This window comes from Capricornis sumatraensis, chromosome 2 (assembly GCF_032405125.1).
Source record: "Capricornis sumatraensis isolate serow.1 chromosome 2, serow.2, whole genome shotgun sequence".
NCBI lineage: Eukaryota > Metazoa > Chordata > Mammalia > Artiodactyla > Bovidae > Capricornis > Capricornis sumatraensis.
Window position 1 is genome coordinate 22,286,630 of NC_091070.1, and position 12,791 is coordinate 22,299,420.

Below are 12,791 nucleotides of genomic sequence, written 5' to 3' on the forward strand. Positions count from 1 at the left end.
CAGATAATCTTCTCCAAAGAGAGAAGATCACACCTAAAATGGTCTTTTCCTCAGAACCTGGGCCGGGGCTGGAGAGTGAGCCATGCTAGCCATCTCCTAGGGCTCTGCGGTCATTTCAGCTGGAGCCCCTGGAGCAGACCCATTGGCCCGTAGAGCTCAGTACCCCGAGATGCCCCCAGTCAGCTCTGTGGTGGTCCTCAGACATTAGGCTAGAGATGAGTAGGGACGGCCACACCCTGGGGCCATTAGGGAGTGGCTCGGAGCAGGAGGGGATAGGTGTGTGGTTAACTCAGCAGAGGGGTTTGATGGGCTTCATATACGATAATACGAGGTCGCTGCCGCGCTTTCCACTATGTCTATATGAGCTATCTATCCAGGCATGGATGGATGGAGGAGAAGAGGGATGGTGGAGTTTGCACCGATTCATCCACACGCTTCTATTGTGTTCTCTCTGGGGCCAAGGAACAGCTCACAAAAAGGTACAGAGCAAAGACTGACCCCGCCAGCCACCAGGAAAGGCATGAGAAGTGCTGGTGTGCCTGCAGTAGATGCCGACATAGCAGTCTGGCTCTAAGTACTCACAGCTGACAATGCTGTTGCTCACTTACCTAAGAACTGCATCTCTCAAGGCTGTCTAAAACCCCTAAACGTGGCTGAAATCACTTGTCGGGGATGTTTGCGACGAGTCCATCTACAGTACTGCCAGCTGAGGGGCCCACATGCTCCACTGTAGTGCAGTGTGTGGTTACGCCTCTGGGGGTTCAGCCACTCGACAGAATGTTACAGGGCCATCGGAGTGACTCATGCAATGGCCGTGGTGGCAGTGTAGAAACTGGTGATGTGCTGCTGAGTATTTTTAAAGTAGGATATGTAATTTATATACACCCAATGGTTTTAACGCAACATCCATAGAAGGCAAGACTGAAAAGGAATAGATAAGTAGGCTCATCTGTGATTTTTTTTTTTCCCCCTCTAAAATCATCATATTAATATTCTTACAAAAAGGAGTAGAGAGAAGGAAAGAAGCCATCACCTCTTTGGCCCAGCCCTCATTTCCTGAGAGTTGCTGAGCCTCCCTGATGGGGCAAACACCGGAGGTGGGCGTGCAGGCAAGGCCAGGTCAGTCTGTCCTGCAGCAGCCGCTTCACAGAGCAGCTGGGGACCGTCATCTAACAGCACTCTGAGAGCTCGATTCTCATCCTCTTCCCTTTGGAGACAAAAATCCAAGAAATGCAAGCCTTAAAAGAGAGGGCAGTGCCCCTGATGCTTGGAGAGGGTGCTGGCTACTGATGGCTTATGTGCAAAGCACACTGGACAGGCTGCCCGCACTGGGTGTAATTGAGGGGCAGGTTCCCTGCAGGGCTGCTGGAGGCCAGCAACTGTAAGTGGAGAGAACTCTAAAGATGGGGTACCCCTGAGGAACTTGTTTTTCCTAGGTTATACCACAGGCGTAGATCGTTGTTTCCTGCTGTTTATAAAGTTCATGTTATACCCTGACTGTCCACTTAGCCTGCATCATCTGTACATCACCACTCCTGGTAGCCCTGGCACGCTCCATGAAAAGGAGTGACTTTCCCACCCTCTGCCCCATCGCACATGTTCCGGCTGCATATCTGTTTTCTTGAACTGCAGATTAATTGATCATCGTATGGGGCACATCTATCTCCTTGGGATATACCAGAAGTGGAGCTTCCAGGCCCTGAGGTGGGGGTGGTTGAGATCAAGAAGGTGGGCCTCCCAGCTCCTGCTCAGCCTTGTGCCCGACCTCTGACCCCCAGGCAAAGAGGCCATGCTGCGGCAGAAGGATTACGAGACGGCTACCCTCTCGGAGATCAAGGCCCTGCTCAAGAAGCACGAGGCCTTCGAGAGTGACCTGGCCGCCCACCAGGACCGCGTGGAGCAGATTGCCGCCATTGCCCAGGAGCTCAAGTAAGCCCGGCGGGCACTGTGGCGCTGTGGGAGGTGGGCTCTGGCCTGAAAAGTGAGCCGGGTCCTGGGGCAGGAAGGTCATCGATACAGAAGACAAAGAACATCCTCGCAGGTGGGGAATAGCCTGCAACCCTCTGTCACAGGCCTTCGGTGGGACCAGCCAGTGTGGGACCAGAGGGTGACCAAGTATGGCTCTGAGATCTCACCTGGTCTTAGTGGCTTCCTGTCACTGGGCATTGTAGTCAAGGCTGGTGTGGCTTCCAGGCGAGGTTGGGACAAGGGCCCTTGTGGAGGATAACTGTTCTCCTCCCAGCAGTCTCCTGAAAGCCCAGAGGTTGAGGGTGGGAGTAGGGGTCCTGGAAGGTCTTGAAGAAATGTGCACACTGGCCTTCCTGGGTCATGAGTGCCCCCACCCCGCCCCCTCCCAGGGAAAGGAGAGCAGGCCACAGAAGTAACCTGGGCCACCTGACTCTTCCGCTCTCCTCTCCCACAGTGAGCTGGACTATTACGACTCACCCAGTGTCAACGCCCGGTGCCAAAAGATCTGTGACCAGTGGGACAATCTAGGGGCCCTAACCCAGAAGCGAAGGGAAGCTCTGGAGGTGAGAGCCCCTGAGGAGACGGAGAACTGCCTCCAGCAGCCCTGTGTGGCCTTTCTGCTTCGCGACTCCCTTTGCTTTGGGCTAAGAGGCTCCGCTGGGTTCCCCAGACCTTCCCCAGGCCTGGTCTGACCATGGAAAGCTCATACTGGCACTGGACTTGACCTTTGCCCTGATGGAGATGCCCTGATCATATCTTCTCCTCCTCCTGATTTACTGTACTTGGACCAAGAGCCCCAGCTGTTTGAGAACGTTCCTGTTCTCCAAACCGGACTCTCTGGGGGCTAGGCGGGTGACTCCAGTGCGGGGTGATCCATACACCCCATATTAAGAACCAGCACTCTGGAGAGTCTGTTCCAAGCTATCTGGTCCTTTCAGACCTGAAACTCTCTGGGCTAGCCAGAAGATCTTGAAGTCTACTGGGTTTGTGGGGGGTTGGTGATTCTGGACATGATGTTACTAAGCACCTTCCCATCCCCATGCCATTTGGCACTCCCAGCGCACGGAGAAACTGCTGGAGACCATTGACCAACTGTACTTGGAGTACGCTAAGCGGGCCGCGCCCTTCAACAACTGGATGGAGGGGGCCATGGAGGACCTTCAGGACACCTTCATCGTGCACACCATCGAGGAGATCCAGGTATGCTGCCGACGCCCTCGTCCATGGAGCTGGCTTTGCACAGCCCACACACTGCCCTTGCAGGGAGAGGGCTCAGGGTAGTCTCCCCAAGGATGTTCTAGATTTGAAAGCTTTGTGTTTTATTTGTTTTGACTCCGTAATATATGCGTATGGTATCAAATCTACAAACTAAAGAGAGTGTGCAATGAGTTTCCCTCCTAGCCTTTGTCCCCCAGCCCCCAGTGCCCCTCCCCAGAGGAGAGCAGGACACGGTCTCTGCATAGGCGAGCACATTTGTTTATTAATATGTTCTTCCCCCACTTTTTACGTAAAAATTAGCTTCTATTATATACTGTATCCTGAACCTTTATTTCTAACTGTATAATTATCTTGGAGCTCATTTCACTGCAGTAAACCATTCTTTTGTACAGCTACAGAGTGTTGGATGAAAAAGGTTTTGCAGCACAATGAGAAAGTATGTTGGAGAGGTCCCTTGAGCAGACCCAGGGCACCCCTTGTCCCCAACCTAACTATGGGGTGGTGAACACCCCAGGGAGATTGCTGCTGAATTCACCAGGCCTGAGCATGAAGCTGTGGCACCTTCCTGTGGCCAGCCCAGCCATCCTGGTTCTCAGCTGAAAGAGTCCTGGGTTGATGCCTCCAGGCCGCCCAGCTGGTATGGGCCTCTGGTGGCCCCTTCACCCACTTCTGCCCTGGGACCTGCAGGTCTCCCTTGGCTTATCTTGCCCATGGGAGGCACCAGTCCCTCCCAGTCATTGTGCTTCTTCTGCACGCCCGTCTCTCCAGGGACTGACCACAGCCCATGAGCAGTTCAAGGCCACCCTCCCTGATGCCGACAAGGAGCGCCTGGCTATCCTGGGAATCCACAACGAGGTGTCCAAGATTGTCCAGACCTACCACGTCAACATGGCAGGCACCAACCCCTACACAACCATCACGCCTCAGGAGATCAATGGCAAATGGGACCATGTGAGTCCAAAGGCTGGGTGGGGCGCTGGCAGAGCCATTGTAAGTTTCAGTAGGGCAGGGATTTTTGTCTGTCTGTATTGTTGATTTTCATTGATTTCAGTGTCGTACAGTAAGTGCTCATTGTCCGTCAAGCAAATGAATGAATTTCTAGAACAGGTCAATGTGTTCACTCCTATTACTGCCTGGCCTCTCCCCTTCATGGCTCCTCCATTGCCTCTGATGTGGAGGCAGATGGCCGGCCCATCCTAATGTCCCCTGACCGTTTCTGCCCCAGGTGCGGCAGCTGGTGCCACGGAGGGACCAGGCCCTGACGGAGGAGCACGCCCGCCAGCAGCACAACGAAAGGCTACGCAAGCAGTTTGGGGCCCAGGCCAACGTCATCGGGCCCTGGATCCAGACCAAGATGGAGGTGGGTCCCAGCATGGAAGGCAGGGCAGGGGCTTCCACCCTTTCCCGCACCATCCCAGACAGTCAGGCTTGCCCTGTCTCCTCCTGGACGGGAGCTGTGGGCACTGTGGGTCCTGAACCCACAGCTGGCCCTCTGCCCCACAGAGGGTGTGGGACCCGTGCCTGCACAGGGACACCACATGAGACAGTCCCATGGGAAGATCAGTGCCTAGGTGACTGATTCGGCTTGCCCTGTGGTATATGTGGTTGAGCTGGTCTCCCTTCCTCCTGAGTCATGAGCTTGGCCAGAAGGAGGTGATCTCTCCAGAGAGAGAACTGTGCTTTGGGCAAGAGTGAAATTCTTTGCTGCATTGTTGGACCAGGTATCAGGGTGATGTAGATAAGGAAGGAACACTGCTTGGGTTAGGGCGTGGTGTCCCTCTGAATTCCTTGAGGGCAGAGACCATGTCAAGTTCCTGTGTGCTTTCCTGGACCCCATCTCCACCTGCTTAGCACATTATGCATGGTGGTAGGTGCTCCAGAAATGCTGGCTAAGTTGAACTGAGTTCCCAGAAAGTGCTTTCACAAGCAAGGTGTGTTTATATGGATGAAAGACAGAGATGAGATTAGGCCTGGACCATGGAGACAGGTGGGATTGAGGTGGGTGAGGCAGGCTTCTGAGGAACAGAACAGCAGGAGCATGTTCATTGAGAAGGTGAGCCAGGTGCCCTGAGGCTATGAGGAACCCAGCTCAGTGGGAGAACTTCCCTGAGATGGATGGTAGTCAGGAACGGGCCTGGGATGGGAGTTTGAATGGCAGGTAGAGGAGTGAACCTTTAAGTTAGCAACTGACCTTGCATCCCCTTCCTGAGGCTGAGGGGTACCTGGGAGATGGGAGGTATTCATCTGGTGATAACAGTCAGTGCTGGTCAGATTCCTTTATGATGCTATTTCCATGCCAAGAATCATCAGAAGGGTTGGTCAGTGACCTGGGGGCCCCAGTCTCCACCCTGGGTGCCCAGAGTGCATAGGTCTCACAAGGGCCTCCTTTCCTGGTGAGCAGGAGATCGGAAGGATCTCCATTGAGATGCACGGGACCCTGGAGGACCAGCTCAACCACCTGCGGCAATATGAGAAGAGCATCGTCAACTACAAACCCAAGATCGACCAGCTGGAGGGCGACCACCAGCTCATCCAGGAGGCGCTCATCTTCGACAACAAGCACACCAACTACACCATGGAGGTGGGCACCGCCAGCCTTGCTCCCCTGGAGACGGAGCCCTGGATCCCCCTTCTGCTTCCCTTGGCTGGGGAAGTGGTAGTGGGGGGTCACCCATCATTCCAAGAAGACTGGTCGTATAGTAGGATAAACCCTAGCTTTTAAGTGAGAGGATCCTCGCTTCTCCTCCCTCCTGGAGCTCCGAGTCTTCGGTCTTCAGTGTCTTTTGAATTTCCCAAGGAGCTTGCTAAGAATGCAGATTTCCAGGCTCCGTCCCAGAATTTGATTCACTAGGTCTGGGATGGGACTCGGGTATCTAAATTTTTTAACCAGTACCTGGTGATTCTGAGACTGGTGGTCACCAGACACTGGTTTGGCCTCTGCTTTTTAAATGACCTACTTGTTTTGACCATGAAGGCATGGGTGTGGGGTTATAGAGTTGGATGTTCAGGGTATTACCCACGTTTTTGTCCTTTGATCTTCCCCACTGTCAATTTTGCCCTTTTTCCTGACTTGACCACGCTGGTCATTCTGGTCTCTGCTGTTCTGGGCAGAAACCATCACCCTTCTGTGCTGCCCCCTTCATCATGTGGGTCCTCTGTCCTGGTTTTCTGTCCTTGTCCTGGTTCCCCAGCACCTGGTGACTCTGTTATTCCAGGCAGAAGGTCAGGTTTGATTGCACTGGCCATTTTGATGGTCAGGGGAGGGAGTAGGGAGAGGTGACCCAGGCCCAGGCCTGGGACCCCTTTGCTGACAGGCCTTGCCTGCCTGCAGCACATCCGTGTGGGCTGGGAGCAGCTCCTAACCACCATCGCCAGGACCATCAATGAGGTGGAGAACCAGATCCTGACCAGGGACGCCAAGGGCATCAGCCAGGAGCAGATGAATGAGTTCCGGGCCTCCTTCAACCACTTTGACCGGGTGAGCTCCACCCCTGCACTCACTGAGGGCAGCCCCGGCCCCAGGGCCCTGGAGGGCACTGCCCAGGGCATGGGCCCACTTCCTGGGCAAGTGAGGAGGAGGAGGGGTAGGGAGGAACTGCAGTCAGCCTGCTCTGACTCTCCACCACCCCAGGCTGGCCTTAGAAGCTGTCCAAGTGTCCCATGAGCATCCCTGCTTTCCTGGAGAGAGTGCTCGTGTTGTGGGTGAAGAGAAGCCCTCAGACCCCTGACTCTTGCTCTTCTACCATGAGGAGTCACCCCCTGGGGGCAAGGCTGCCATAGCCTCGAGGGAGGGCCTGCTGTCCCTGGCTATGGGGACCATCCCCTGCCTGTGCCTGGGGACAGAGCAGAGCCCCCATCCTCCCCCAGCCCCAGAGGTAGCCTTTCGGACCCCTGGTAGAGGTGTCAGAATTACCAGAGTCCTCCTGGATTCTCATCCAGTTTTGCGTGGGCTGCCCCTCTCAGTGCCTTGGGGCTTTGTGGTGGCCACAGGGGGTGGGAGCATGGGCTTGGGTGCTGCCCACCACCCCTGCCTGCTTCACTGCCCTCCAGGCACCTGGGTGGGTGGCGTCCTCCTGGAAAACCCTGCTCAGGGCATCGGGGCCAGAGGTGGGCTGGGCACTCTTCTGGGGGAGCTTCTTACCCCCATGGCTCACCATGCTTCCCTCCGGCTTACTCCCCCGGGGCAGGACAGCTGCGTGTACCGGGGAGAGAGTCCCCCTCTGGACCACGTCCGTGTGTCTAACCTTGTGCACTTTTATTTCCCTCCTCCCCCTGCCCTTCCACCCTCCACCTTCCCCATCCGCATGCCTTCGTCCCTGTCTCTCCCCACACACGCTACCCTCCACTGGGGCATGGCCCACCCCTTCCCCCTCACGGCCTCCACCTCCCTGGCACCGCATGGCTCGCTGGCTGGCGCACGGCGGCCCCAGGATCACTCCGGCACGCTGGGTCCCGAGGAGTTCAAAGCCTGCCTCATCAGCTTGGGTTATGATATTGGCAACGACCCCCAGGTACTCGCCTCCTGCATGGAGCACGCTCAGGGGTGGCGTCCGGGGCGAGAAATAACGCGTTTCTCCTTTTTTCTTTTCTCTCTCTCTCTCTCTCTGGATCTCCTTGCCTCCCTTTTCCTGTGGGCTGCGGGGCTCGTCTTCTGCTGTCCCCGCCTGGCCCCTGGCGGGCTCCTCCTCCCACTACTCCGACCTCTGACCTCTGCCCTCGGTTATCTTTCGTGGGAACCTGCACGGTGCCCACCTTCTTCTCTCATCGCTCTCCATCCCGTGGACGGACTTTGCATCTCGCTGCTCTGTCTTCCTCCTTCCTGTGGATATCTTCCTGGATGTGTCTTTGCATCTCTTCCTCCTGTGTTCCTCTCCCCTTCCTGACCGCCCCTGCCACCGCTCCCCAAAACCGTGCACCTCGACCTCCCCTCTGGCCATCTGTGCCCTGTCTTCCTGGCCCTTGGCCGGCCCTTTCTCCTCCTTGTGTCTTGGTGCCCCTGGCCCCACAGAAGAAGACAGGCATGATGGACACGGATGATTTCCGCGCCTGCCTTATCTCCATGGGTTACAACATGGTAACGTAAACCCCACCCTCTGCCCTGGCAAGGGGCAGCCAGCCAGATGACCGGAGAGGCCGAGTCCTGGCCGTGGTGGGCTGGAGGCCCACCCATCCCTGGAGGGGCCTCAAGATTCTGGTCCATGGGGTGTCCTGAAAGGCTGGGCCCCGGCTGTGGGGCCTGTGTGTGTCCGGGAGATCTGGCCCTCTTGCCTCTCTCTGCCGGTTTCTCTTTTGATATTTACAATCGAAGTGAGCTTTTTGTTTTTTTGCTCCCATCGTGGATGGTGGGGCTGACCCCGAGGCTGCTGGGCAGGACTGTGGTGGGCACTCTGGGTGGGGGTTGTTTCAGCTCCATCTCACGTGAGGCCTGGAGAGTTCCACCTCTGTCCTGGTGATGACTTCAGCCAGGCATGCCGCCCCTTTGTTTGTTACCCCAAGCTCCTTCCCAACCTTCTCAGCTGCCTTGCCCTCATGTAGGCCTTCTGAGCAGGGCAGGGGCCTCAGCTGGGCAGCCTCAACTCCTGGCCTACCTTGCAAAGTCCAGAGCCCTTGGGCCGCCCAGCGCAGGAGCAAGGGCGTGGGCTTTAGAAGCAAGGGACCTGGGAATAAATCCCAGTTCTGTCATCCCCTGCTTGGGGGCCCAGATAAGGAAGGTGAGGGGAATGCAGCCAGACCATTGTAACGGTTAAATGAAGCAACTCAGCGTGAGTGCTGTGCCGTGTCTGACACACAGAATGTACAGTGTGGTGGAGGCCCAAGTTCATGTCTCAGCTCTACTACCCCCTGGCTGTGTGACCTTTGGCAAGTCACTAAGCCTGTCTGGGCCTTAGGTTTCTCCTCTGGAAACATGATGAAGATAATAAAATAAATAGCTACTTCATGGTTGTGAGGAGGGTTAAATGAATTTTGCACAGCACTTCAAATAGAGCCTGGTGTATAGTATATGCTGAGTGGTAGCCAGTGCTGTCATTAGTTGTCGTCAGCATTATCATTTTTGTCCCAAGAGGAGCACAGGCATCCGTAGAGGGTGGGAAACCGAGACGACTCAGGTTGGGTCAGGGGCCCCTCTGACGGCCTCAAGCACTCTGAGCCTCAGAGGCTTCAGGTCCACAGAGAGAGGGGACTGTGGCTGACAGGCCTGGGACTGGCTTTTCCCTCCAGGGAGAGGCAGAGTTTGCCCGTATCATGAGCATCGTGGACCCCAACCGCCTGGGGGTGGTGACGTTCCAGGCCTTCATCGACTTCATGTCCCGCGAGACAGCTGATACAGACACAGCAGACCAAGTCATGGCTTCCTTCAAGATCCTGGCCGGGGATAAGGTGGGTGTGCCGTGGCGGGGGCGCCACGCGGAGCTGGGCTGAATTGGAGGGGAGGTCATGAGCAGCTTTGCTGTTCCTTCTTCCCCCACTGAGCCTCACGGCTGTCCACCTCTACCCTTTTCTGTAATATCTGGGCATCAGCTAAGAGGTTAGGACGCTGCATGAGCTGAAGGGAGTCCCCTGCCATGGACACTGCATGTTGTACTTATGATGAGATACTGGTGATGAAGTGACCGGTGGTGGAGGGCAGTCCAGTCAGATGGAGTATGTGAGCGGGTGACGGAAGGTCAGTCTGGGAACTTAAGACTTCAGCCCTGCATCGGTCTGGGCACAAGCCATGGCGTGTGGATGGGAAGCAGGAAAGAAGCGTGCTTCTCATTTGTCTACCCTAGGCAGTCAGCTTCAGTTCCCCAAATCCCCCAGGTTCCCTGCACTGCCAGGCCCGACAGTGGGAAAGCAGGAGCATCCCAGGGGCTTTGGGGGCAGAGGGGTCTAGAGGTCAGAGTCCCTTCCTGTAAAATTCATAGGATAATCCTTAGGCCATCCTTCCTTAGCCAGCAGGGAGAGTAGTTTCTGAACTGTCTCAGTCTACGTTGAAGTAAAGACTGAACCAACAAAGAGGTTCCTAAAGCTCTTATTTATATTCAAGGACACCCTGTTAGAGTCGCAGCACTTTGGAGCTGGAAGGACCCTCAGAAACCACCTCCTTGAAGTGACTCACTTGCTCGAGGAAGTCTCTGGGGCCCAGAAAGGGACTTGATATCTTGACTCTTGAAGTGACTTGAGGGCCAACCTCTGTCTCCTTCAGACTGGCTCCTTAGGAGACTCTGGCAGAAGTAGGGCAAGTCCCTGAACACTTGCGAAGCTGCAAGCTCCCCAAAGATGCAGGTTCCAAGTAGACTTTGATGGGCAAGCCCAAGACAGGGAGGAAGCAGACATCTCAGCCTGGGAACCAGATGGGCTGGGGGAAGGTTACGATATCTATCAGTGGCAGTGATGCCCCAAACTGGAGGTTCCTGTAATTTACGAGAACTGTGTGATCTCCTCAGAGCCCAGCTGAGCTGGGCGTGGGAATCCTACTCTTTTTCACCAAATATGGTGTTGCTAATATTGTTCCAGCCTGTGGTTGGTGCAGGCTAGAGAGATACACGAAAAGATTATAGGTGCAGTTAGCTCTTGGAATTACTTGGGAACAGGCTAAAGCAGCTACTGAAGTGAAAAAAGGGGATTGAAATGTATGTTATTTAAATATATATACACACATATAGATATGTACATGCCAGGGAATCGTACATATATAGATAACACTGATACATATGTGTCTGTATCATATAACTTGTCATATAATTTATTTACATATATGCCTGATACAGGTATGTGTAATGTACATGTTGGAATGGGGGCGGGACAGGGTACCTCACCTCCTGCGTGAGGTTCCCGACCTCCGGGCTTTGCGGCCGCCCTGAGTGCATTGTTTCCGCAGAACTACATCACGGTGGACGAGCTGCGCAGAGAGCTGCCGCCTGACCAGGCTGAGTACTGCATCGCGCGAATGGCCCCCTACACCGGCCCCGACGCCGTGCCCGGTGCTCTGGACTACATGTCCTTCTCCACGGCGCTGTACGGCGAGAGTGACCTCTAACCCGCCCCGCCCGGTCCACGCCCCCGCCCCGTCGCTGTGCGAGCCCCACCCTGCGCCTCCGCTGTCCCCCCTCTCCCGCCCGGGCTTGGTTTCACGCTCTGCCTCCAGTGGGCGAGCTGGGACCCGTGTGGCATCCAGCCTCCCCGCCCGTGAAGTGACAGTTTACAAAATTATTTTCTGCAAAAAAGAAAAAAAAGTTACGTTAAAAAAAGTAAAAAAACCAAAAAAACCACATATTTTATTATACAAAAAGTATTTTTTTCTCCACCAGACTTAAATGGAAAAGAGGAAGAATTAACTATTTGCACCGAAATGTTTTGTTTTGTTGTGACATAGGAAAATAACCAAGCACAATGTTATATCCATCCTTTTTATCGATTTTTTTTTTTCCTTTCTATCTGTACCATCTGCTGTATTCATTTCTCCAATCTCTTGTCCACCTTGACGTGGGAGTGGGAGGTGAGGGTAGGGGGAAATCTTGTCAAAAGGCACATTGGTGCATGTGTGTTTGCTAGCTCACTTGTCCATGAAAATATTTTATGATATTAAAGAAAATCTTTTGAAATGGCTGTTTTCTTAAGGAAGAGAATTTATGTGGCTTGGCTTCTCATTTTTGAAGTCCAGGGGTGTATGTAATTACCCTCTTCATCAGCACACACTTTTTGCCCCCAAATACTGCCTGTTAAAAATGGTCAGGACAAAATTGACAAGTGTGGACAACGTTGGTCCTGTTTGGCACACAGTGTTAAAGCAGCAACACTCCCATGTCAGTTCTTTGCTCCTTGCTTACTGTTTTCCAAAAGAGTGCATGGGATCAAGGATGGTGTGGGGCACCTGTACCACCCCTCATATGCTTTTGACCTTGGCACATTCAACCGTATACTTCTGTTTCGTTTTCAAGAGGAGAATGTGGTTTCCTCACAAGGCTTCTATGCGTTGAAAACAAACCTACTTTTGTTTCTCACATCATCAAACAGCTCTGTGACATCTACATGCCCTGGTTCCTTGTATTTTTGCTGCAGGAGACACTCAGGAAGTCATCTCATCCCCTACTCTTGGGACTCTCCTGTAGACAGCAGCTGTCCAGCCTCACCTGGGAGGCTGTTGGAAATGCAGGCTCTCAGGTCTACCCCAGATCCTCTCGTTAGAATCTGCCTTTAAACAAGGTCCCCAGGGGATCTATGTTTCTTTTGATTTTCCCTCCTTGCCTCTTTCCTCCTCGAGGCTTCTACTCACAGTACAGGCAGCGAGGACTGCCAGTAACGGTATCAGTAACAGTGCAGTGATTTAGAGACATAATTTAGCAATGGAAGCTGCACCTCTGTGTTCCAGTTCTAACTGTGTCAAGGAGTAAAGCAGTTTTGTGCAGCAATAACAGGGAGTTGAGTCTGTGGAGTCTGATGGCCAGAGTTCAAACCTACAACTGCCATTTCCAAAATGGATAAACTGGACACTACAGTTCTCTTATCCACTAACAGGGAATAATAGTGCTGCTGGAAAGTTGATGCTCTAATATATAGAACTCCTAAAGTATTAGTGCATATAAATGTTAGTTGTGGTCAGTCCTACTTTAAGTTTTAAGGGA

General features: G+C 53.9%; 1 protein-coding gene across 9 annotated transcripts in view; it reads left to right on the forward strand.

Moving 5' to 3' along the window:
- Window positions 1-12,007, forward strand: part of ACTN1 (actinin alpha 1) — a 101,880-nt gene extending 89,873 nt beyond the window's left edge. For 2 of the 9 annotated variants that reach the window (XM_068964174.1, XM_068964182.1), the window contains 10 exons: window positions 1,779-1,929; window positions 2,423-2,531; window positions 3,028-3,168; window positions 3,955-4,137; window positions 4,412-4,546; window positions 5,588-5,767; window positions 6,518-6,664; window positions 7,617-7,697; window positions 9,406-9,564; window positions 11,048-12,007. In XM_068964174.1, coding sequence (XP_068820275.1) covers window positions 1,779-1,929; window positions 2,423-2,531; window positions 3,028-3,168; window positions 3,955-4,137; window positions 4,412-4,546; window positions 5,588-5,767; window positions 6,518-6,664; window positions 7,617-7,697; window positions 9,406-9,564; window positions 11,048-11,206 — 1,445 coding nt within the window. In that variant the 3' untranslated portion in view covers window positions 11,207-12,007. Of the gene's footprint in view, window positions 1-1,778; window positions 1,930-2,422; window positions 2,532-3,027; window positions 3,169-3,954; window positions 4,138-4,411; window positions 4,547-5,587; window positions 5,768-6,517; window positions 6,665-7,616; window positions 7,698-8,194; window positions 8,261-9,405; window positions 9,565-11,047 lie in introns of all 9 variants that reach the window. The other 7 variants (XM_068964173.1, XM_068964175.1, XM_068964177.1 and 4 more) reach the window with 7 other exon arrangements.
- Window positions 12,008-12,791: the final 784 nt, after the last annotated feature.